Here is a 26977-nt window from a genome sequence, read left to right as displayed (position 1 = left end):
TATGTATTTATTTATCACACATTTCATTTGTTCAGAGAGTCTGGACGCTCTCCATTGGCAAGCGTTCACTTCCTTAAAGGGTTAGTTCACCCAAAAATGTAAGTTCTGTCATTAATTCCTCACCCTCATGTCGTTCGACACCCGTCAGACCTCCGTTCATCTTCAGAACACAAATGAAGATATTTTAGTGTAAAGTTTGGAAAAAAAAAAGTTTTCCTTTTGGAAAGTTTCATCTGGTGTGTGTGGAGTTGTGAGCTCCAGTGGATCAGCGGCGCTCAGCGCTCATTAACCCCAGCGAGAGCAGCCTTTCCTCGGCCAGTCCTTCAGCCGTCTGCCGCTGCTCTGATGTCCTGTAGTGGTTAAACATCAGATATAATTCCTCTTGTGTGGATCTAACGGCCGATCTTTGCTCTCATGAATCATCATTTGTTCAATGGCAGATCGTTTTGACTGAGGGCAAAGAGAAGTTTAATTTATTTCTTTGATCATTAAAACGAACATTTAACAAAAAGAGACTGAGTTGTGTTTTATGCATATTTGATTTTATTACAGTCAGTGATAATCATTTGCACACTTATTGGGTGAACCTCATATTAATGTTTAATATTTTGTCAAATGTAAACGAAAAGAGGCATGGTTTATTTTATATTTCGTTTTGTTACAGTGAAGATAATCCAGGTATGCATTGCCTGAACCACATTTGTGTGGTTATTAATATGTTTATGATTTTTCTTAGATGAAAATGAAAAGAGGCAGAGTGATGTTTTATGACATATTTTGTTTTATTGTAGCCTCAAATATACATACAGGAGTGAGAGCGAGCTGAGTGATGCTATCATGAACGCTGCTGATCCCTTAGCAGACTTCCTCTGGAGTCCGTTCTCCTGAGTCGAACTTGGTTCGCGTACTTGGTTTTGAGGAACGGCCTATGCCTAATAAGAGCTTGATTAGCTGGTTCAGGTGTGTTTAATTGGGGTTGGAGCTAAACTGTGCAGGATAGTGGCCCTCCAGGAGCCTTAGAATGAGCCGTTTCTCCCTTACAGTGAAGCCGCCATTTTGCGTCGTCATGTTTCTACAGTGGCCCTAAAGGGACAAACTTCTCTACAGAGTGCTAACTACTCTCTGCTGTCTCAGACGTCGACATCTTTGTCCTGTGTCAGCCACCGTAGCTCCTCTATGTGCTTTGAAAGGGAGGGGGGATGCAATTCACAACCTCACCACTAGATGCCGCTAAAACTTACACACTGCACCTTTGAAAATAAACACTTTTTGGCATAAAAATAACCTGTAGCCCATCTAAATTATAAAACAATTAGTCTAAACATCTCATAATGAAAACCATGTAGCCTAACAAAATTTCATTAACAGTAGAAGTGTAATCTCATCTAGAGCCCTATGAAATCCCCCCCCCCCCCCAATTCCATTAAATTCTTTTTCATTTTGGACTCCATTTTAGTGGTTAAAATCAATTTTAGTAATCAAAAAGCATGTCTAATTAATTGAAATCATGAAACTTTACAAAAATGACATGTTTAGGGCTCTATGAAACACCCCCCCCCTCAAATGTAATTTTATTTTATACCAAATTCAAGTTTCCTGGATTCTATTTTAATGGTTTAAATTTTAATCAAATGTCTAATAAATTATATTCATAAAAACAGCAATTTTAATATAAAAAAAAAAAAAGTTCATTAAGCGGTGTGTGATTGCAAATCACAACCTTACCACTAGATGCCACTAAAACTTACACACTGCACCCTTAAATGACAAGATATTTTTTCTTTTCTTTTTTTTGGGGGGAAAATAAAATCAAAATTAAGTGTTTTTTTTGCTTAGAACAAACAAAATCGTGTTTCTTGTGTCAGTCCCAAACAGACAAGATTATTTTTCTTACCCCATTGGCAGATCATTTGCTTGTTTTAAGCAAAAACTCACGTCATTTTGAACTCTCTTTTCCAGAAAACATATCTTATGTCATTTCACTTATCTAGTAAGTGCATCTTTATTTAAGAATTTTTAGTATTTAGACTGGAAACAAGACAAAATACAATTTTCTTTTAAAGGGGCTATATGCAACTTTTTCCCCAAAATAAACGTAACAATAGCCTTTTTATTTTACCATTTATGACTCAAACATCTCCTGATGAGCATACTGACACCTTGTCCGCTCACAGTGTAAGCCTGTATCCTATTTTTCCTATTTTCTGGCGGGTCGTTTTTTCCCGCGCTGTCTGCGGATGTGACGTCACCACCGCTGCGAGAGCGAGCAGAAAATAAGAGCAGTTCTGTTTTTTGGCCACAGGTGTCAGTCGCGAGTTTAAATTTCAGAAAAACGCATATAGCCCCTTTAAGTGAACGCAAATATGCAAACGCAGTCAAATTGACCAACACATTTCAACTCTGCTTTTGTACATAAAATACGTTTACATAAACATCAATACTCGAGTCATGTAGAAATGTGTCATTATGTTTTCAGGTGGCTAGCTTTAAACAGAAAACATGAGGAATTTACTACATAGGCGAAAGAAGGTATTATATATATATACACCACCTTATATAATACCGTCTTTCGCCTATTTAGTAGATTCATCACATTAACATTCACACATGTGTGGCTGCTGATTCAAACTCTTGCTTCTATGATGTGAACGAGAGAAGCTTCTTTCTGAGAATGCCATGCATAGTTGCAATAGAAATTGTGCTTTTGACACTTTTAGGAAAGCAATTACATGTCAATTTCAAGCTGAAATCTTCTAAAAGGCAGTTTTCCGTTCCTACAGACTCCTTCTCTTCAGTTTACGCCAAAGATAAAGCTGGATGTGGTGGTTATGGAAGCTAGCTCATCGACAAAAAACACACAGCTTGGCTTCTCAGCCGAAGGAGAAACACACCGTCCCAATCTTTCTGAGTACCATTTCCATTTTCCACGCGGCTTGAGACATTCTTCGTGGCCGTTTTGAGCACCTCAGTCCACCACGGCGTTCAGAAAAATAAATGGCTGGTGCGCCACTGGAATTCAGGTGAACAGATGTTCTTCTGGGCCTTTCCGTTATCTTACATGTCAAACTTTCCCCTTAAAGCAACAGCAGAATCGCTCTGTTAGCAACAGAGGTTAACAGACTACAGAACGCGAGAGTCCAGGATAAAGTTGAGCAGGGGCTGAAAAGAGCTTCAGGAGAAATATCAGTTTGTTAGTCTCATTTCCGCTTTGCCAAGCTGAATCCTCAACGAAAACGTGTGTGTGTTTGGGTTAAAGGGTGTGTGTGTTTAGACCAGTTCCACTTTGGAGTTGGGGTAGACGGCCACCACGTCATAGCCCTCGGGAGGCTGCACGCGAGCCTTGGCGTGCGTCTCGCAATACAGACTCTCGTCGATGAAGAAATATCCTCTCTGCTTCAGATTCAGCCCGCAGTCGTCACACAGGAAGCAGTCGGGATGATACAGCTTGTCTCTGGCCTTCACGATGGTCCCCCTGTGGTAAAACAGTTAGAACACACTTGTTAGATGTCATTTAGTACTTGGAAAGGGGCTGAACGTTTATGGTACATTTACAGAAACTTTCCAAAAGAATCCTGGAAAATTTCCAAAAAATCAGCTGGAAACTTTGCAGCCCTACTCAGTGCCATGGGATTTTATTGTCTCTTCATTTGGTAATTGGGTCAATGCACTGCAAAAAATGCTTTTCTTACTTAGTATTTTGGTCTTCTTTTCAGTCCAAATATCTAAAAAATCTTACATTAAGAAGCATTTACTAGACAAGCAGAAGTTTTGTCTTTTTTTGGGGGAAAATAACTGAAAATTAAGTGAGTTTTTGCTTAAAATAAGCAAAATAATCTGCCAATGGGGTAAACAAAATAATCTTGTTTTCCGTTTGAACTAAGATTTTTTTGCTTACCCCATTGGCAGATTATTTTGCTTATTTTAAGCAAAAACTCACTTAATTTTGAGTTCTTTCCCCCCAAAACAAGACAATAATTTTTATTTGGCTAGTAAATGCTTCTTGTTTTGAGACTTTTTAGATATTTGGACTGAAAACAAGACAAAAATACTTAGTAAGAAAAGCATTTTTTGCAGTGTAGTCCAAGATAAAGAAAAGGACCAATCTTTTTTTTTTTTTTTGGGGGAATTTACCATTTGTTTTTCTGTCGATTTCATATAGTTTTGAAAAAAAATTAAACAAAAGGCTACCTTTAAGCGTTTCATGCATGAGTACAGTGGACAGATATTTGGACGTCATTTTGAAACATTTAAATTGAATTACCATGACCCAAACACTAAGTGGCAAACCCCCCAAAACGTTTACGTCTACGAATCCGTTTAATTATTAGGGGCCAAGCAGCGAAGGTTGCAGGAACGTTATGAAATTTGGCACACTGATAGAGAACAGTCTGATCAGTCACCATAGCAAATTTGGAGTCTCTAACTCAATCCCTCAAGCGTCACCACCTGTTCAAAGTTTCACTCATGTTTAATAACTTTTGAACCATAAGGGATAGAAACAAAATGTTCCCCGCCATTTTGAATTATCCGAAAAACCTACTTTTTCAAACTTCTCCTAGGCTGTTGCTCAGATTTTCACGAAAATTGAACCAGATCATCTTCAGACCATGCCGACAAAAAGTGGAATTCCAGTTGATCCGTACAACCGTTCGCAAACAACGTGCAGACAAATTTTACATAGTGGTTGCGAAAATACACTAAAGGCTATATCTCCGCAACGCTTCATCATATTCAGACCAAATTTGGTACAAGTTGTCACAAGCATGACTTGAGGTTGCATGCTGCGTTTCGGCGCTGGTCCTTCTGGTCCGGAGATATGAAAAATGGCTAATTTTGCAGTTAACTCCTGAATGGTTTGTCAAAAAAAATCATACATTTGGAGTCGAAAGATATCCAATTTTCTAATATCGGCCATTTTGAATTATGTGCCAAAGTGCTGTATTTTAAGAACGCAATAATGGATTGTTACGAAACTCTGTAGGGGTCATCAGCACAATGCCCTGCAGGAGCCTGAGAGGTTTCGGACCAGCGCCACCTAGTGGTAAAATAATTTTTTCAAACGCTTATAACTTTGGGTGTGGTCAATTCCTTTTCACGGGAGTAACTTTTTGTGTCTCCTGATTCCTTGCCGAGTCCAACAATACCAAACATGCCAGGTTTCGCCTTATGGTTTGTGCAGCATTGTGATTTAGCGCTTATAAAACATTTGAGAATATCTTCGAAACCACAGGAAAATTGGATTGATAGCGGGTTGACTAAATGTCATGGGCCAAGTGTCAAAAATGTTATTGTAAATGGCAAAAAAATGCAAAGTCAGGTGTGGGTCATTTTTTATGTGTTCATAAAAATAAATGTCTATAACTCCTAAACGAAATGAGATATTTTCACCAAATTTGACACGCTTGTGTATGGGGGCACTCTGACGACACACAAAAAGAACGTTGGGACTGTGCCCCTTGCTGGCGCTATAATTAAAAAAAACATGAAATTGGCTCTATACAACTCAATGTATTAATGTTCAACCTTTTTGCTTAAAATTGTCTCCAAATGTCTTTACTCATTTTTGCAGTTGGTCTGCTGCTAGCTTCCTTGTTTGCTTCTTTGCGCTTGGCCCTGATAACGGCTGCTTGCAGCTATATTTGTCTTTGTATCTCTTTGTTGTTTTGAGATATTGCATCATACATTCAAAATGGTGGAGGAAACAGGAGATGCACCAAGTGCCTCAGGAATAAGTGTTCAATCCTTTAATTCTCAGAAAACCAGACAGGAGCAAAAATATTTTTCAGCTAAATAAGATGTAACATTATACTTTTATCCAGATTTTAATAATATTTTTCTCGTACATTTTCTTCAGTGACAGAAAATACATCTGTCCAGTCCGGTGGACGTCATGTGCCAAAGGGTACATTGGTAATTGGGTCAATGGTCCAAGATAACGATTTATTTTTTACTTAACTTTTTAGGAAATTACCATTTGTATTCCTGTCGGTTTCATATGGTTTTGAAAAATGTTTTATACCATTTTCAACAAAAAGTTACATTTATTGATTTGGTGCATCAGCGTTGGGGAAAGGTAAAAGTAATGCATTACAATATTGTGTTACTCCCTAAAAAGTAACTAATAGTAAATAAATGTATAGTAATGTGGTACGTTACATTTTGCATATGTTTTTCTCAACTGGACTGGGTTTGCTTGATTGTTTTTTGGTAACTATGGTTCGTTATTAATAGTAACTATGCAGGAAGACAAATTAGCAATATTACATTAACACTTCAGATACTACTATTAACTAGTATGGAAACAAACTGAACTAATCAGTAAGTAATATCAACTTTAGGACTAAGATAGTTCCTTATTAGATAATAAAAAATTACTGAATGAGATTACTCTCACTCTCACTTAATAACTATCAACTAACTATGAGAAATGATAAAGAATTAATAATTAATTACTAATCACAACATTAACGTGTTTTTTTATACTTTCAACGTGTTCATAAAATGCATCACTAATTACTCAAATGTTACGAAGTCACTCTCTAAGAACTACTAGTGATCTGGACCATTATTTTAAGGCAGCGGCTGTTTGCACTAAGTGAAAATATTGACAGATTTTATTTACACTTATAAATAGTGGCAGATACCATTTGCACCTCAGTGTTATTGTACACTAAACGGTATGCAAAAATAATATAGCATGTAAATGATTATATTTATTAAAATGATTAAATGGATGCCGCCTTTATCTGGACAATAAAGCCTCCCTACACCGACCCCTAACCCTAACACACTTTATTATTAAACACACGTTAGACACTTTATTTCCACTTTTAGAACATATTCTTAATTTTTATTGAGAATAATTGTCTTTCTGATCTGATTTGTGATGGGAAAAGGAAGTAGAGCGAGTTCGGCAAAAGGCGGAATTGAACACGGGTCGATTTGCGTCACAACTTTCTGCCACACGCCTCACCACTATACTATTGCAACTGACAATCCAACGTCTTCCGTAATTTTGTCTGGGCCAATCAGATGTCAGTGGGCGGAGTTAGTGTAAATACCCTCTACCAATGATATGGGCTATTTGCACAAAGTAAATAGACTGTCATTTTAAAGTGAAAAACATCTACATTTTTGAATAAATTCTGTTAAAACTATCATAATACTACGGACTTCCATGCACAGACCTTTAAAGGGGTCATGAACTGGCTTTTTAAACATTTTTATACTGTTGTCTGAGGTCAACTTTTGACGTTTGCGTGGTTTTTACATCCAAAAACAACATAATGAATAAGTAATAGGCTATTTTCTACCCTGGTTTTGAGCCTCTCTCCTGGAACACTCTGTTTTTATGGGCGTGCCGCATTGAAGAGCCAAGTACGTGCATTAGCTAAACTTCACTGCGGTCAAATCAGCATGTTCAAAGCTTCCGCAATTGTATTTTTCCTTCAAATATCAAGTCAAGAAAGTGAACAGCGCACATCAGGAAAGGAATGTTATTTCACTATTTAAGATAGCCCATTGGGCAGGCCGGTGATACATTTTGGTAGCCCGACTGGAAAACACATTAGCCCCGGGACATCGGGCTAGCGATTTTGCGAGCCCTGGTCAAAACATGTTCGAGTCTGATTCCGAATCGCAGGACAATGAACCAACAACACCTCAAATACAAAGGATACTCCAGCCTGTGACAGCATGGGTAGTTATTGTTAATTCTGTTTATTAAGTAGTATCACATATAAAACAATTTTTTACTCGCATAATTGTGTTGCGTCATTCCTGTCGGATCCAAAATATAAGGCACAGCATTGTTTTTTAATCTTATTCTGTCTGCAAATCCAATCTCTCGTTTACAAACGAATCCACGGTGAAATGACGCAATGTCTCACCCAAGGTAAGCTGGATCTTCATTAAAAATAAAGTTCAACCGCATTTCTAATATTGGAATTCGAAGGAAACTTATGGCATGTTTATAGCTTGGAAGTTTGATCCGGTTTAGCTCCACGTAGGCCTGTGTAATTTGCAATAACATGCCATGCGCAAGTCGGTGGGTGGAGCTACAGACTTCAGGCGTAGGTGGCTCCGAAACTTACAGGATATTCTAATATTACGATAACCTTATATGTATCAAAAGCTCAAGGGAAAGTTGATTTCTCAATTCATGACCCCTTTAAAAGAGAAAAGGCTTGAATGATAAAATGGTTGTCAGCAACAATTGCTAAAGTAGGATTAGCAACTAATGTTTGGTCAGTAACAGAGCAAACAATAAATCCCTTTCATAAATGGGCTAATCTGAAAAGACATGACCCAACTATGAAATAAAATAGAAAGCTACTTCTCCGCTCAAATCTCTTTTATGTGAACCTGACGGCTGATTGGATCATCTCGTATCACTTATCACTTATCACGATTCACTTCCTGACTCACGATCTCTATAAACAGGAACATATTTGTAAGTTATAATATCTATCAACAGCATTTACAATAGGCACATTGTTTCTCTCTTCTGTGGAACTTCCTTATCATATGACTTCAGTGTTTACTCATGTTCCTGTGGGAAAGTGCCAACAGCAGTCGAGTGGCTCACAGTATGATCTGGAGCACCTGTGCGGTGGGAGCGAACACATGTCACAGCAGGTCTGGCTTCATGTCTTTCATTTACGGCGAGATACGACTCAAAGATAATAAAACAAACATCTACTGGCTTTTCAACTCTATTCAATAATATATAGGCCCGGTTTCACAGACAATGTTTAGAAAAAAACATTACTGGTGTGCATCTTGAGACATAATATTGATATATTTTAAGATGTATAAGTGCAAGTTGCTTTCAGTTAAAACAGCTCGTCTTGGACTAGCTTAAGCCTAGTCTGTGAAACCGGCCGATAGTGTCTTGATGTTCATTTGGGGGCTTTCCTCAGCAAATATTGCTATACATTTAAACACATTCTTAACCCTCTGGGCCTCTTTGGGCAGAAATGGCCGAAAATCTTTTACGTTTTTGCTTCATTGGAATGGGATGACACTTGGTGATTTTATCACATTAGCTATGTGAACACACAAAATAATCATTGACATGATTCGGATATGTTAAAGGGTTAGGGCTCCTTCGCGGTCAAAACTGATCGACATAGGAAACGAATGGGAAATAAGAAAAAAAAATACGAAAGCTCAGTGAATCTTATGGTGGTACAAACAACAAATCATCCACCGTGCAGATTCGCTATTTATTCCTTATTTTGTTTGATTTTTTAAAATGATCAAATACTGAGTAACAAAAATGCCCTTTCTAACTATCATAATGCAAAACCTGATACTTATCTAACAAAAAATATCTAAACCTGGACAAAAAGTAGTCTTTTAGAATGTCTAAATATACACTCACCTAAAGGATTATTAGGAACACATACTAATACTGTGTTTGACCCCCTTTCGCCTTCAGAACTGCCTTAATTCTACGTGGCATTAATTCAACAAGGTGCTGAAAGCATTCTTTAGAAATGTTGGCCCATATTGATAGGAGAGCATCTTGCAGTTGATGGAGATTTGTGGGATGCACATCCAGGGCACGAAGCTCCCGTTCCACCACATCCCAAAGATGCTCTATTGGGTTGAGATCTGGTGACTGTGGGGGCCATTTTAGTTCAGTGAACTCATTGTCATGTTCAAGAAACCAATTTGAAATGATTGGAGCTTTGTGACGGTGCATTATCCTGCTGGAAGTAGCCATCAGAGGATGGGGACATGGTGGTCATAAAGGGATGGACATGGTCAGAAACAATGCTCAGGTAGGCCGTGGCATTTAAACCATGCCCAATTGGCACTAAGGGGCCTAAAGTGTGCCAAGAAAACATCCCCCACCCCATTACACCACCACCACCAGCCTGCACAGTGGTAACAAGGCATGATGGATCCATGTTCTCATTCTGTTTACGCCAAATTCTGACTCTACCATCTGAATGTCTCAACAGAAATCCAGACCCATCAGACCAGGCAACATTTTTACAGTCTTCAACTGTCCAAATTTGGTCAGCTTGTGCAAATTGTCGCCTCTTTCTCCTATTTGTAGTGGAGATGAGTGGTACCCGGTGGGGTCTTCTGCTGTTGTAGCCCATCCGCCTCAAGGTTGTGTGTGTTGTGGCTTCACAAATGCTTTGCTGCATACCTCGGTTGTAACGAGTGGTTATTTCAGTCAAAGTTGCTCTTCTATCAGCTTGAATCAGTCGGCCCATTCTCCTCTGACCTCTAGCATCAACAAGGCATTTTCTCCACAGGACTGCCGCATACTGGATGTTTTTCCCTTTTCACACCATTCTTTGTAAACCCTAGAAATGGTTGTGCGTGAAAATCCCAGTAACTGAGCAGATTGTGAAATACTCAGACCGGCCCGTCTGGCACCAACAACCATGCCACGCTCAAAATTGCTTAAATCACCTTTCTTTCCCATTCTGACATTCAGTGTGGAGTTCAGGAGATTGTCTTGACCAGGACCACAGCCCTAAATGCATTGAAGCAACTGCCATGTGATTGGTTGATTAGATAATTGCATTAATGAGAAATTGAACAGGTGTTCCAAATAATCCTTTAAGTGAGTGTATATCTAAATGCAAAACCTAATAAAATTAAGAAATGATGTGTAAAAAATACAACGGGAATCCAAAAGTCTCTCTATGTATAGGGAGCTATACAGGTGGTTACACATTACACTAGTTTGTATTTTTTTGATGCCTCCAGCACTATTTTCACTTAAAGAAAATGATTTTAAAGGCCTTCACTCTATTTTAATGTGAAATACTGTATATATAAAACATATATAAATTCTAATGGAAAAATAAGTCTCATGGGTAAATCTGTGGCGATAGCCAACAATACATTCTATGGGTCAAAATTATCCATTTTTTATTTATGCCAAAAATCATTAGGATATTAAGATCATGTTCCATGAAGATATTTTGTAAATTTCCTACCGTAAACATATCATAAATGTGTGTTTTTTTGCACCCTCAGATTCCAGATTTTTAAATAGTCGTATATCTCGACCAAATATTGTGACCCTGGACCACAAAACCAGTCATAAGGGTACATTTTTTTAAATTGAGATTTTAAAATATTCTGAAAGCTAATAAATAAGCTTCCCATTGATGTATGGTTTGTTAGGACAATATTTGTCTTGAACTATTTGAAAATCTGGAATCTGAGGGTGCAAATCTAAATATTGAGAAAATCTCCTTTAAAGTTGTCCAAATGAAGTCCTTAGAAATGCATATCACTACTAATAATACATTTCTGATATATTTACGGTAGGACATTTACTAAATATCTTCATGGAACATGATCTTAATATCCTAATAATCTTTGGCATGAAAGAAAAATTGATAATCTTGACCCATACAATGTATTGTTGGCTATTTCCATGAATATGACTGGTTTTGTGCTCCATGGTCACATATATATATATATATATATATATATATATATATATATATATATATATAAATAAGTTACATTTCAAGGCTTTGGTCACTTTTGACCGAGAAGGAGTCAAGTGTGACCCTTAAACGAAGATGTCCAGCAATACATGTCACTTACACAATGCCGTTCCCGCAGCGTGTGCACTGAGGCAGCTTCTGTAAGCCGGCGATGGGCGACAGAGGAGCCGGTATGGGGCTGCCCAGCTTCGGCACGGGGGATTTAACGGGGGAACGCAAGCCTCTTACCCCATGTCTTTCCACCGGTGAGACCCCTGAAAATCAAATAAACAGCAGTCAAGGGCACAGAATATGATATTCTCATATTCACAAGTGTTCTTCTTTTGTTGTAACAGCATTGACTGCATTAAGACAACACAATGGTTCAACATCGAAGAGATCTTTAACAAAAGGAGCATTCAGCCCCTATTTTACCAGTCTGAAGCTCATGGTGCAGGTGCACTTAGGCGTGTCCGAGTCCACTTTTGCTAGTTTAACAATGGGAAAGACGGTCGGCGCACCAGGCACACGGTCTAAAAGGGTTGTCCCTCGTCTCTTAATGAGTCATGGGTGTGTTTTGGGCATAACGTGCAATAAACCAATCAGAGTCTCATCTCCCTTTCCCTTTAAAAGCCAGTTGTGCTCGGGCCATGGGCGGATTCACTATTTACATGAGGAGAGACTGAACGCTTCTCCAGAGAGGAATACTTACATTTTTCATATTTAAAAATGTGAGTGTGTCTGTGCTGCTGCGCGTCCCTGTGTGTGTTATAATCAGTGTGTGTTGTGCTCCGCCTATGCTCATATTACTAACACACCCTTTAAATTACACACAAATACTGCACTATTGACTTTAGAGCAGGTGTGTGTTGGTCAATGGCGCAGTGGTTTTCAGTTCCTCACAATCGCAATGCTCCTGATCACACCTGGTGTTCAGACCAGACCATGGGTGAGCAGATGAGCAGTGCATTTGATATTTAAACAACGTGAAGCTGGACGTGAACATGAGAACTGCGTCGGGCTAAACTAGCAAAAACGGCTTGCCTGGTGTCGGGTGTATGATAGGGCCCTTCGTGTTATTTACAAGAACGAATCTCTGCAACAAAAAGATTGACACGCATGAAGTAACCAACGCTCCTCTGGTGCCTCAAGCTGCAGATACTATGATTTCAAACTTTTCGAACAAACTTTCAAACCAAATTCAATGATAAATCAAATGAATCAATCAGACACATTTCCTCATAATGGGGTAGCATAATCTGTAACAAAATATAAACTATTTGATATTTCATTTACATAATCAATCCAGTAAAATACTGCCATGATAGACAGTAAAATTATATAACTAAATGGTCAAATGATAAACCACTGACAAAGCAAACGCAAATGTAATGTCAGGTGTGACAATCAACATCTACAGGCAGATCTTAAGGGCAGTTGAGTTCAGATTGTGGGGTAGTCGTGGGGATTTTGATTCATCTCATTACTCAGAAAAAAAGGTACAGTGGAGGTACAATTTTGTTCCTTGGGGAACAAAACGTATAACTCTACCTTTAAAGTGATACAATTGGTCCTTAGGGAACAGTTATACCATTGTTTTCTTCTACTTAGAGCAGGGGAAGGCAAGTTCAGTCCTGAAAGTCGTCTATAGAAGCTCTTATTGAGAATGAACAGAGGTTTAGATGTTGATCTTTTATTGAAAATGTTGTTTAGTCGCCATTATGTGGATCAGTGTTTCATTTAGTTGGGCAGTTTGACTCTTGGCTTTTTATGTGAGTTTGTGTTTTTTGTTACAGTGTTAACAAAACACATAATCTGTTCAAATCAAAAGAATCCATAAACATTAATAAATAATATTCACCAACAATACTTTCTTGCCACAGATCAGATATTCTGAATTAAAATTTTTAAACACATTCTAGGGGGGAAAAGTTTAGACGCACACAGATATCAAGAATCAGCATATGAATCTCAACAATGGAGACATACTTAATGCTGCAATGCATGCTGGGAGCCATGAATTTTATACTGTGGTGGCTTAGTAGGGTTGGAGCTAAACTCTACAGGACATCAGCTCTCTTGGACCGAACTTGCCTACCCCGACTTAGAGATACAAAAAATTACCCTTAAGGATACCACCCCAGTGACGGCCTTAAAAGGTACAATTTTGTAATCTTTTTTTTTTTTTGAGAGTGCAGTGATTTTAAAGACCAAAAAGGTTACTGGATTATGCCAATCGGTGCGTTATGAGTGAGTCATTGAATCGGTTAACTAACCCAGTGGTGTCCAATCCTACAGACCGTAGTCAGGTTATTTAACACAGATGAAAATGAGGCTGTGAGGGATTGACTTACAGTCTTCACAATGGCACACACTGTGTATAGGTCCTAGATCACGCAAGTTTCACAATTTACAACTTTTAAAAACATCTATTAATAACTATTTTTCTCTGAAAGACCTCTCATCAGCTGAACAATCGGTTTGTTGTTTAACAACAACACAATGAATGCACTGAACTTCTATCCCTCACAGCAGGGCTGTGAGCTAAACTCAGCCTATGTTCAGACTGCCAGCAAAAATATGATTTTTTTTGCATATCCAGATGGGTTTTTTTTTGTTCCCTGTACCACTGTTGGTGAGTTCATGTTTCAAGTCCGTTTAGGTCAAGTCCATTCAAATCCTTGTGTGTTTTGTTCTCTTGTAATAAACTGCACATGGGTTCAACTGCAAGCTTGCCTCCAGTGGATATCATTACATGACCCTATGTTTACTTTCTTCACTGACAGATGAAAATGAAAAGAGTTCAGCTTTGGGAGAGGAAGAGACGGGGCAAGATAAAGAGACTGATGGAGATGAGGAGAGAGCAGGTACTGACAAATAATCTACTGTCCACTGACATGTTTTTAAAGCTATTTCTTATCCATTTTTGGCCTCCAAATGTCTTGAAATGCACATATGTAGATTAGGGCTGTCACGAAATTAGATTTTTCACACCACGGTTATTGTGGCCAAAATAATTCATGATATCGATATATCGCGATATCTATAACCTTGGGGGAAAAAGTTATCAAATACATTTTTACTTTTTATTTAGTTTTTCTTTTTTTATCCAACAAACATAATTGGACACTTGAAGTGTTTTATATCTATAGATTGTATTATAGGCAAGTCAAGTCAAGTGTTGATTTGAGAGGCTAAATTGATCAAACGTGGTTAACTCACTGTCGGCCGCTTGGTCATTACTTTAAAAAAACTAAAACTTTAATTTAACAGACAAAAAATTGCTCCAAACATTTTTTCTAAATTAACTTAATAAATAAACAAAACTAAATATAACTACTTTGACATTACAAACAAAGCTGAACAATTTTTATGGCTGCTACAATGTGTAATAGGGTGGGAGAAAACTCGGGACACTGGAACATTTACGTGTCATGCTATCATAAGAGTCCTATTCATTTTAAATATAGTGGTTATCGCCAATACCGGTATATTGTCACACCCTAAATTAACACGATGTCGATATTTCATGCTTTGAATATCACGGTTATCGCCAAAACCGGTATATTGTCAAACCCTAAATTAACACGTTGTCAATATTTTGTGCTTTGAATATCACGGTTATCACCAATACCGGTATATTGTCACACCCTAAATTAACACGATGTCAATATTTCGTGCTTTGAATATCACGATTATCGCCAATACCGGTATATTGTCACACCCTAAATTAACACGATGTCAATATTTCGTGCTTTGAATATCACGGTTATCACCAATACCGGTATATTGTCACACCCTAAATTAACACGATGTCAATATTTCGTGCTTTGAATATCACGATTATCGCCAATACCGGTATATTGTTACACCCTAAATTAACACGATGTCAATATTTCGTGCTTTGAATATCACGATTATCGCCAATACCGGTATATTGTTACACCCTAAATTAACACGATGTCAATATTTCGTGCTTTGAATATCACGGTTATCACCAATACCGGTATATTGTCACACCCTAAATTAACACGATGTCAATATTTTGTGCTTTGAATATCACGATTATCGCCAATACCGGTATATTGTTACACCCTAAATTAACACGATGTCGATATTTCGTGCTTTGAATATCACGGTTATCGCCAATACCGGTATATTGTGACACCCTTAATGTAGATAAAAGAAATCAAAATGTTCTCAGGGAATTTGGGACTTCTGTGATGATAAAACCCAGCCTACCGCCCTGACCACACCTGGCCTAAATAATGTTTCATCATTGTTTAACTGTGGCTTCCTATTACTGGACTCCCAAAGTTAATTGTTGCTCTTCGTTTCACTTCCTGCATTGAATCCACTAAATCACTCTCAAACCTACTCATGAGACAACATTCTTTAAAAATGTGCACTTTGTGAGCGACTTGAGGGTGATTAAATAACTTTTGGGCTATCTATTGCTTTAAACCTCTACTTCCGACTTTCCAAGAGGCCTCGTTTATCCCCAAACAGAGAAATCTCCCAAAGTAAGTGCTTGGCAGCTGTCCCTGGAACAAGAGATGGCCGGAATTAATGTCCTTCACACTTCAATCCCAGGTCAGACGCTATTCTCCATGCAGACGTAGCTGAAACTCACGGGTGTGTGAAAGCTTCAGGGCACGGTTGGGATGGAGCCATATGGCCAAGTATGGAGCACAGCTGCCAAGGCCTCCTCCTATCTTCTCTGTTTCAGGGCTGGCGTGGAGAAAACCACCCTGCTGCCGAATGAGGAAACATCCGGATAAAAAATTAGCCGTAAATGTTACAATGGTGCCCGCCTCCGTCATCTGACTGTTGTTGTGCCAAAGTGAGATCATTAACTCTGTGTTATTCCCAAGAACTGCCGGGACAGGTTACCACTCCAAACCTGTCAACGAATACCACTAATTACACACTTAAACACTTGATCCCTGATCCTTGTGGCTCCATGGGGATTTAATTCAGTGTGCGAGCGAAGGCGTAAGTATAGTGTGGTCTAGAAGCCTCTCCATGAGATCTGGCTTAGACAGAAGACATTTCGGGGCTTATATGACACAATGCACAACATTTTTGAAGGCTTTAAGCCTCCAAGAGACAACAGAGCAATCAGAATCCATGCATTTACCGAACACATTTTTTCGAAATAGTGTAGCTTTTCTAGTACCAAGCAAATTGTGATGTATTGTGATGAAACAGTGTCATTGTTATGTTATTGTTTTCACTGAACATGCTCAGGCGATTGTATTATCAGTGTGATCACACACAAAATGACAATATAGGACAATATCGATAACTAACAATTGCAACATACATTGTAATCAGGGCTTGACATGAACTTTTTTGCTCACCGGTCACTGTGTCTGTGGTTTTCCACAGTTACTAGCCACTCAGCATTTACACTGGCCACAATTGTGACATGATACCATGGAGGAAAACTGCCATATTGATATTTGTAATATTATCTCATAATTTGGCACAGGTTTATTAGGCTGCTGTCACTTTAAGAGCTGATGCACGGATCCAATACACTGTTACACATGCCCTTTCTTTCTCAACTGTTTACATTCACTTAAAACAGAACTGACTGTGTTTATGTGAGTACTCACCAAGACATTATTTTGACATTATTTTGTGTGTATTTGACTGTTTAAGCGCAATAAGCAGTGAAAAATAACTCAATTTAGTGCTTAGAGGCGGCTTTATGTGCCACACTTTGGGTGTGAGCACAAAATCTGCGGGAATTAGTAAAATTATGTGCAATACGAGCAATCCTACGCCGAAATTCAAGCCCTGTAACAGCAACAATATTCATCAGGAGCAAATGAAGTGAGTGAGGGGAAGAGGGTGTGTGTCACTCGCTGTCGGAGAGAGAGAGAGAGAGAGAGAGAGAGAGAGAGAGAGAGAGAGAGAGAGAGAGAAACAGACACTGGTGTAGTGTGTCTGTTCTGAGGAAAATGAGTATTGAAGTGTTTCAGATATTTCAGTATCAATATTTTTGGCATCGCTACATTGCACTTAGTTTATTATTTCAGATGCCTTTTTAAAGACTACAACTGAAAAACACACAGGGCTTGACTTTTTTGCACTGTGGCTTGTGGTTTCCCAAAGTCACTAGCCACTCATTTTCTCAGGCCACAATTTTGTTAATCGATTCTCATTTTTATGAGATCGATTCTTAAATCCCAAATGGATTAGTCATCCTGTGTTCAGTTGATGAATGAATGGGACATTGTAGAGCCCCTCCCATCCAATAAATCGCAATAATCTTTGTGCTTTATTACTTTTGATATGAAACAAAGTCTCAGATTTCAAATTACGTCCATTTTATTACGAAATTCAAAGACATAAATACCGTTTTGTCGTAATCGCTCTGGTGCAGCTCAAGAGAAGCGAAACATGAACTGATCCATATCCAGTGTCCATAAACTCATTAGAGCATTTTGATAAATATATGCACCATATTGCATATTCATTATAATTTTAATGCATGTTTGAATAAATCTGGCCTGTTTTTATGACAGCCACCATTTTAATATTTATATTTCATATAACTATTATTATAAAAAAATGTAATTTAAGTGTTTGTACAAATCAGTTCATTTTTACCTTCAATACTACAGTAGCTACAACTGACTCCCACAGTTTACAGCATCAGTTCAGATATTTGTTTTCCTTGAGGAAATTTGCCATGTATTGTACCTGATATATATCCACAATAATCCATATTGAATCGAAATCGAATCGAATTGTGAAATTTGTGTCAATACCCAGCCCTATAATGTATACCATGACAGGTCATCAAATAGGCCTATTTAGCTGTGAAAAGGTTGTGTGTAAAGCTCCTTAATATACACAAGGAAACACTAACAGTTGCTTGTCTGAAAAAAATAAGATTTCTGAGCCCATACAGTAGCCTAGTGAAATACATATCCATATTTTCATGTGATTTGACAGTTTATTTGATTAAATATCGGAAATCTAAAAGGTGTGTATCATACCTGACACCTAGATGAACACTTTACAGCTGGTTTTATGACTTTAAATCATTCTCTTCAAATGCTATTGAAGTTAGAAACGTTTATACCAATGTTGTATCTTTAGAGACGGTCCCTAAATTTGCGAATATCGAACGTCCAACGTCAAGTCGACTTAATACCAGTCACATCAGATGCACTATGGTTCTGCTGTGATTTTGGTTTGAAACTATTTTCACTGCTGAAACAGAACAAAAACAGTCAATCACTGTATGATGAATGAATCGTGCATCTGTGCTTTGTTGTTTATGATGAGTACAGATTTCAGCGAGTGAGAGCCGCTCTGAACAAAATGACTGATCTGAACGCCTCTGATTATTAGTCATTGCATTCATAAGCTCAACAGAATCGCGTCTGATTGGTTGTAATGCACAACGCGATTATAACAGACGCCTTTTGAGAAGAATACAATAAAATTCAACCCGGTAAAGGGGGAAGTGTGAGTGACTGTGTTACACGCCACAGCTGAAATACACACGCAAATGGCGGTGGGCAGGTGTCAATGTCAAGCCCTGATTCTGAGAGAGAAACAAATGAGTAAAACTGACCCCCATCCTCAGCTTCCAGAATTCCCTGCAGGTATTTAAAGGAGCCGGATTGTTTGGGAGCTGACACAGGTTCCTCGTAGTCCTGAAGCATCCTGTAGACGTCTGACTGTGTGTCGAAACCGTTGCGGTTGCCTGATGAATTCACTGGAGGTTCAGGGCTGAAACTGAAAGGAAAACATATCCAGAACTCGTTCTCTTCCACAAACATCTGCTATAGCCATGTGTGTTTTCATACTGAACTAAAAGCTGCAGTCCATCTCTGGTAATTGGTTTAGAATTCAAATACAACACATTTGTTACAAATATTCAGATACACGCACATACACTACCAGTCAAAAGATTGGACACGGTAAAGCTGACGCTTGTACTAAGCATGCAGTTGTTCATGTTGGAAATAATGCATTAATGCATTTTTACAATCTTTAAATTAACCCTCTGGTGCTGTTTGGCCAATTTTAACTGAAAATTTGTACGTTTTGTTTTGTACGAAATGGTACGAAACTTGGTAAAGGTTTTGGCACTTGCTGTGCACACACACACACACACACACACACACACACACACACACACACACACACGCACACACACACAAATAGTCTCACTTGTAGTGCACAGGAGGAATTCATAAACAGCCGATTTGTCCTCTTCAGCGTAAACCAAATGCTTGTTGTTCGCCCTTATCTAGCATCCAAATACACTAGTGCTTCAGAAAACTCAAGGGTGTTTTGCAAATATCAGATGTTTCCTGAAGAGTGTTCACCAGTCCTGTGCTTCGCTGAACTCGTGAACTCATTTTTACATAACAATATGCATGGAGAGCTGTAACATAATTCAGTCTGAAATGTTTATTGTTGTGTGCAAGTGCTCTGAGTGAAGACAGGACCTGCACTGTAGATGTCCAACATGGGAAAGATCCTCAGGATCGCTTCCTTGATAAATCACTATGCTTCTCACAGCCTTGTGAGGATCATAAATATCCATTTCTGGCAGCTGTACCGGTGTGGCTTGTGTACAGTTAACATAAAATCAGACCCTATTTACCTCGTGTTCCTGGTCTAATTGTTATTCCAAAGAAAAGTACATAATATTATTCATATGTGGAAGGCTGTAAATTGGCAGACCTGTGAGGAGAGCCCAGGTTGAGGCCTGCCATCTGCTTGGGAAGGGCGCCATTGCCGTTATTGTGCGAATACAGTCCGGCTGGATTGTTGTACGTAGGTCTGGAGTTGCCGTTATTGTAGGAAACACCGCCGGTAATGGGACTCTTGGGGGATGGACTCTTGGGAGTGGGGCTATAGCCGCTGCTGATTGGTCGGAAGGTCTGTAAAACAAAAAGAAGTACTTTTTGATTGTGATCCCATCCAAATCTCTTTGCAGATGATCCACTGTGTTTCGACTAAGAGCTAATCCCGACTGTGTGATTGGAACAATAAAACAGCTTTTGACATGTTTACAGATCTACATGCTCTCAATAAACAGCTTACTCAGAAATATGTAAGTATTTACTGTTGCACACAAATTCCCATCATACATATTCGCCTCTGGTCAGCTCAGCTTTTGATTATAAGTTGTAGCGGCCATTTTATGACATCAGGCAACTTATCTGTGTTATCCTTTGTTGTTGTTGTTTTGTTAAGCGGTTTGTCTGAAGTTGCGAATTTGGGGACTAATTCTGCACTCTGAGAAAAAAAGATACAGTGGGGATACAATTTAGTTTCTTTTGGGAACAAAATGTATAACTGTACCTTTTAAAGGTACACAATTGGTCCTTAGGGTACAGTTATACCATAGTTTTCCTCTACTTAGAGCAGGGGTAGACAAGTTCAGTCCTAGTCTGTCGCTGTCCGCCAGAGTTTGGCTCCAACCCTGAAAGTCGTCTATAGAAGCTCTAATTGAGAATTAACAGAGGTTTAGATGTTTGTATTATCGAAAATAATTATGGTACCATTTATGATTATGATCACCATTATGGTAATCAGTGTTTCAGTTTGTTTGTTTCGGTTTTTGTAACAGTGTTAACAAAGCAGATAATTTGTTGCAAAGGAAGCCCTAAACAAAAATTATCAGGTGATATAGTTTTCATCATCATAAAGAAAAGTGTTTGACTAAACTCATCACTGACTAAAACTTGTTATTTGTTGTTATTAATAGATAATATTAACCAACAATACTTCCTTGCCACAGATCAGACATTCCACATTTTAAGTAGCAAGAAAGTATTGTTGGTGAATATTATTTATTGACATTTTTTATTTGAACATATGTGTTTTGTTAACACTGTAACAAAAACCACAAGCTCGCAAAAAATGTCAAGAGTGAAACAGCCCAACTATAGTAAACACTGATCACAATAATGGCGACCATTTTTTTTAAATAAAACTAACATCGCACAAACTCAAACCTCTGTTAATTCTCAATTAGAGCTTCTATAGACGTCTTTCAGGGTTGGAGTTAAACTCTGCAGGACAGCGACTCTTTAGGACTGAACTTGTCTACGCCTGCTCTAAGTAGAGGAAAACAATGGTATAACTGTACCCTAAGGACCAATTGTGTACCTATTAAAGGTAGAGTTAAACGTTTTGTTCCCCAAGGAACAAAATTATACCTCCACTGTACCTTTTTTTTCTGAGAGTGTACCTCTGACTTAGAGGTACAAAAATGAACCCTTAAGGATGCTGCCCTTAAGGATGACAGCCACTTGTACCTTAAAAGGTACAATTCTGTACTCTTTTTTTTAAGAGTGTGGGAAAATATGAAATTTTAAAACTCTGCATGCTGAAAAATGACTGGCCTGTAAATCTACCCCTGGGACATCAAGTTTAAACAATAATTAATTAATAAATTATAGTGAAAATTCTAAATGAATGGTAGCAAATTATTATTCAAAACAACTGATCACAAAACAAGTGAAACTGAATGGTCAACAACTTTTACATTTAAATATTAAGACACCATTTTGGGAGAGATGCACTGTTGATATCATAGTCAAAATTTGGAATAATAAAATCTTTTTAATGAAAGAAGTCTCTAATGGCTACCACGGCTGCATTTATCCAATCAAAAAATACAGGTAATATTGTGAAATATTATTACAATTTAACTGTTTTCTATGTGAATATGCAGTAAAGTGTAATTTATTCCTGAGGAAATTCATCATTCATCATTACCCCTGTCTTCAGTGTCACATGATCCTCCAGAAATCACTCTAATATGAGGATTTGCTGCTCAACAAACATTTCTGATTGAAAACCGTTGTGCTGCTTCAAAATATCATGGAAACCGATATATTACAATTCAAAAGTGTGTTTTTTTTGTTTTAAAATTTAGAAATTCATTATTTTATCTAACAAAGATGCATGCTTATCTTGATATTGATGCAACTCTAGAAGTCTTTGATTGGCACCAACACGGGAAAGTCGATTCTTTGATTCAAAAGCATTGGGAATCAAGGGATGAATAAAAAAATGAGTCTGGAATCAACTCTTGGGAGTCGATTCAAAAATGTGTGGCTTATATTACTGAGTTCCTAGAAAAAAAATAATACGGGTTTGGAACGACCCCAGGGGGAATAAATAATGGCAGAATGTTCATTTTTGGGTGATAGCTGAGGAATAAGTGTTCGCATAAGTCAAACTATGCCATCTAAGCAGTTCTCTGTACCTCAGTCCCATAGCAGGAGGCAGAATGATTCATCTGCAAACCACAGAGGTTCTTTTTTCTGCTGTTTTTAGCCTAAAAAGACCTCATATCACTCTCTATTACAGTTCAAAATGTCAGTATGGGCAACAAGACAAGCGTTTTACTGCATTTCTCATCTTTGAGTGGACAGAAGCCAGCTGTTCTCCAAGTTTCTCATTTAAAATGAGAAACAATGTGCGAGACTATTTCCGTGAAGTAATATGACTGCTTTAATAGGTTCATATCGTACACTTTTATCATTTTTGCTCCCTTGAGTTCCACTCATAATGTTAAAAACAGAATTCTTTGTAAGCGAATATGAAATGAAATACAGACCATGAACTGTACAGGGAAAAACTGTAACTGTATACATGCCATATACCGGGAACTTTTTTGCAGTTTTACTGTAAAACACAGTTAAATGTACCATTTTTAAAAGTAAAAAAAGAACAAATCATCTTATAATTTACATTGAAACTGACAATCCCTGAATTCCCTGTGTGACACTTCATATTTGATGGTTATTGAAGTACATTATGTATATCTTACGCTGTTAAATTATGTTTATTGCATTATTTTAGTGTCATGTGTGTTACCATAATGGCGTTTTGTATTATTTTATGCACCTCTGCTTTGATTCACCACTAGCTGATTACTACTGCAATGAATAGAGACATTAGTTATGGTTATCTAAAGCATATAATAATGATAATATTTAGAAATAACGCCTGCTCTGACCTTTGCTGGAAAGCAAACGTAGATGCATGCTCCTTTAGTTCACATGTCTGCCACAAATGGGTGTAACTGCAATAAAAACGGCAGATTTACTGGTCTACACATCTGGTGTATAGCTTATAAAAGTGCCAGTTTTGTAGTCTAACATTGAAAGCCATTCATTTGTACCTCTCTACCTTTTTAAACATAAATTTTCAGTATATAAGCTTACGTTTTGTTATTTAATAAATCTGGATAAGGCTTATGTCTCATTAAATTGATTTATTTAAGCTATTCTGCAGTGGAGTGAATGTTGAGGATCACTGAAGCAGCCGCGGGTGAAACTTCACATGCTATATTTATCTCTACTTCTCATATCAGGGGAAATAATACAAGACACCCTTTTCAGGCAACTATCCAGCACAGTTTAAAAACACTGTGGTCCTAAAGTTCTAAAGGGGTCATTTATTCATGTAATTCATACATTATTGTAATGCCAAGATCAACTACATAAATTCATCGACTAACCATTCAGATACGTCCTGTCTCATTCTACATGTTGTCACTTCTTCTCGAGTCTCGCTATCATCGTCTGACTCTGGTTCAAACATAAAAAAGGCTGAACAATTTCGGACTTTTCAGTGCGTGAGATTGTCCTGTTTTGCTGGTCGGAGCATGATCTCTTTTGGAAAGGGGGCTGTGAGCACCAGCTCATTTGCATTTAAAGGGACACACACAAAAACTTCAAATTTTTGCTCACCCCCCAAAAAGTGGCAATTTTAACATGCTATAAAAATTATCTGTGGGGTATTTTGAGCTAAAACTTCACATACACTCCCTTTTAAGGTACAAGTAGCCAACACTGGGGTGGTGTTTTTGTATCTCTAAGTCAGGGGTAGGCAAGTTCGGTCATAGAGAGCTGAGAGTTTATCTCCAACCCTACTAAGCCACCACAGTATAAAACTCATGGCTCCCAGCATGCATTGCAGCATTAAGTATGTCACTATTGTTGAGATTCATATGCTGATTCTCGATATCTGTGTGCATCTAAACTTTTTTCACCCTAGAATGTGTTTAAAAATCAAAATTCAGAATGTCTGATCTGTGGCAAGAAAGTATTGTTGGTGAATATTATGTATTAATAGTTTTAGTCAGTGATGAGTTTAGTCAAACATTTTTCTTCATGACAATTTTTTCTTTTGATTTGAACAGATTATGTGTTTTATTAACGCTGTAACAAAAACAACAAACTCACATAAAAAGCCAAGAGTCAAACTGCCCAACTAAATACAACACTGATCTCCATAATGGCGACCAAACCTTTTCAATAAATCATCAACATCTAAACCTCTGTAATTCTCAATTAGAGCTTCTATAGACGACTTTCAGGGTTGGAGCCAAACTCTGCAGGACAGCGACTCACTAAGACCGAACTTCCAAAGTCCAAAAATCTATGTTTTTACTTCAAGACTGGTCATAACTTAAGTCAGTTACAAGTTGCTGACTTACATTTTTAAGTACAATCAATTTGGATGTTTAAGTCGTTTCAACTAAATTTACATGAAATTAACTAAAAAATGTATCTTGTATAACATAAAAAAGTCATAAATCGCTTATTTTGATCAGTTAAATCAATGCAAAAACATGTTGTCAACCTATTGATCATATCATTTTTTACAGTGTAGATTGGTCTAATTTGAATCTGAAAATTAAGACTGATTAGCCCTTACTAATTGCTAGTTGGTTGGACTAGATCTTTCTAGGCTTGATTGTGTTTATGGGGTGCAGTATAACATGTCTTAATACTTCTTTTTTTAAAAACGCCATATTTTTCTTATATTTGACCTTTATTCCACACCGCTGTCTCCACTGTCCTTTGAACGGCTCGTTTGCTTCCTGCTTCTGTGCAGCCCATCCCTCCGAAAAACGCAATGGTCTTAGATTGGTTAGATGGCCAAATGTAGTTTGTAGTTCTGCAACAGCTCTCTCTCTCTCGTAATGACGGTGACGTGGCCTTGCACACTTTGTTGCGTGTTCGCGGGGGCAGTGTTTATGTTAATAGCAGGTGTTCATGATGTCACCAACCCGGGAAGAAGCTTGTTGTAGTCTAGTGTTGTTTTCGTCAACGAAAAGTATGACTAAATATCTTCGTCAACGAACCTTTATAACGTGACGAAAACGAGACGAGACGCAACGTAAATGCTGGTCATGTGACGATGACGAATAAAAACGAGACTAAATGTGGTTCACAAAATAAAAACTATGCTAAAATGTCTCTTCATTTTCGTTGACGAAAATGAGACGAGACGAAAAGTCGTGTTTTTATTTTGCAGTATTTCTGTGCGTCTCATTCAGGGGCTGCATCAGGTCTCACTGCGCAGACGCAGGTGACATCACTCTCTTCAAACCCCACTCGCGCGGCGTCTCCGGTGAGTGAACGGGTCCTTTGGCCGGCCAGTCGGGGTTCGTAAGCCCTATTCGGACGGTAATTGTTTGTCCTGCGGTCGTAAGGTGTCTTCATCATTTACAGGGGCTAGTCAGTGATTTTATTGTCGTCTTAATACAGAATATCAGTGTTTTTCTCCCACCACCCGTGTAAAAATCTCCGGCCGAATTACCTAACTGAATTACTGTTTGACAAACACCAAGGTCGTGGGGTGCCGTCTGAATCCACATCTCTGAGTTTTCAATCACTTCAGAATTCACGGTTTATATCCTTTTTGGCCACTGCAGAGCACCGTGCGGTTGTGCTTCGCTGTTATCTGGATGCATTTTAAAGATCTAGACTTTTATTACTGAAATATTGGTAAGTATTTACAAGAGCAAGATATTTCATCACCGCTCAAAGAAAGAAAGAAAAGCACGTAAACATGTGAAATGTGCCGTTATAACGGCAGCAATTATATATGTTAAAATAACCGCAGCATTATGAATACCTCATAAGCGAATAAGAGGCTATATTCACTTATTTCCACTCATTTCCATGTGGAATAAAATTACATCCTTTATTTTGAGATAAAATACAAGACAGAAAAACATTTTAACTATAATGTGGGTCTAATTTTATACATATTTAAATAATTAAATAATAATTTGGATATTATTTTCCTATTATTAAATTAAATATGCATTTATTCTTATTAAGACATTTGGAAAAACTTTTATTGAAGTGGAAAATAAAACGGGTGTTGTGGAAATAGATGGGGAAAAATGTGGCCACAAAAATCACAGGAAAAAACACCACAAACCTTAAGAGACATCTCAATGTTTTTATTTATTTTATTTAAATGTATGTGTGTGTCCTTTTAACATGTTTAGTTGGTAAAATAAATATGTTGTAACTTCAAATCAGAGCGTCTTCCGTGTCTGGAATGGATGTATTCTTGAGTCTAAGGTAACAATAATATAATAAGATAACCTTGTTTGAAATGGGTTTGGCTAAAAGAAGATTTTGGTTTTGTCTATAATACGTACTTATACTACATTGACTGGGTTAAATAGAATTGCATTACTAAAAAGA

General features: G+C 37.8%; 1 protein-coding gene across 2 annotated transcripts in view; it reads right to left on the bottom strand.

Moving 5' to 3' along the window:
- Window positions 1-758: 758 nt before the first annotated feature.
- pdlim4 (PDZ and LIM domain 4) overlaps window positions 759-26977 on the bottom strand; it is a 74343-nt gene continuing 48124 nt past the window's right edge. Inside the window, exons 4-8 of one of the 2 annotated variants that reach the window (XR_013817926.1) lie at window positions 20187-20386; window positions 19066-19229; window positions 11590-11743; window positions 1936-3472; window positions 759-1831 (exon numbers count right to left, since the gene is read on the bottom strand). Coding sequence is in view for 1 of the 2 variants with exons in the window: in XM_079835227.1 (XP_079691353.1) it covers window positions 3268-3472; window positions 11590-11743; window positions 19066-19229; window positions 20187-20386 (723 nt within the window). In the remaining variant the exon portion in view is untranslated. Of the gene's footprint in view, window positions 3473-11589; window positions 11744-19065; window positions 19230-20186; window positions 20387-26977 lie in introns of both variants that reach the window. The other variant, XM_079835227.1, reaches the window with a different exon arrangement.

This window comes from Gobio gobio (assembly GCF_949357685.1).
Source record: "Gobio gobio genome assembly, chromosome: 14".
Classification (NCBI taxonomy): Eukaryota; Metazoa; Chordata; class Actinopteri; order Cypriniformes; family Gobionidae; genus Gobio; species Gobio gobio.
Note: the sequence above shows the minus strand (reverse complement) of the source record. Positions and strands in the feature narration are given on the sequence as shown.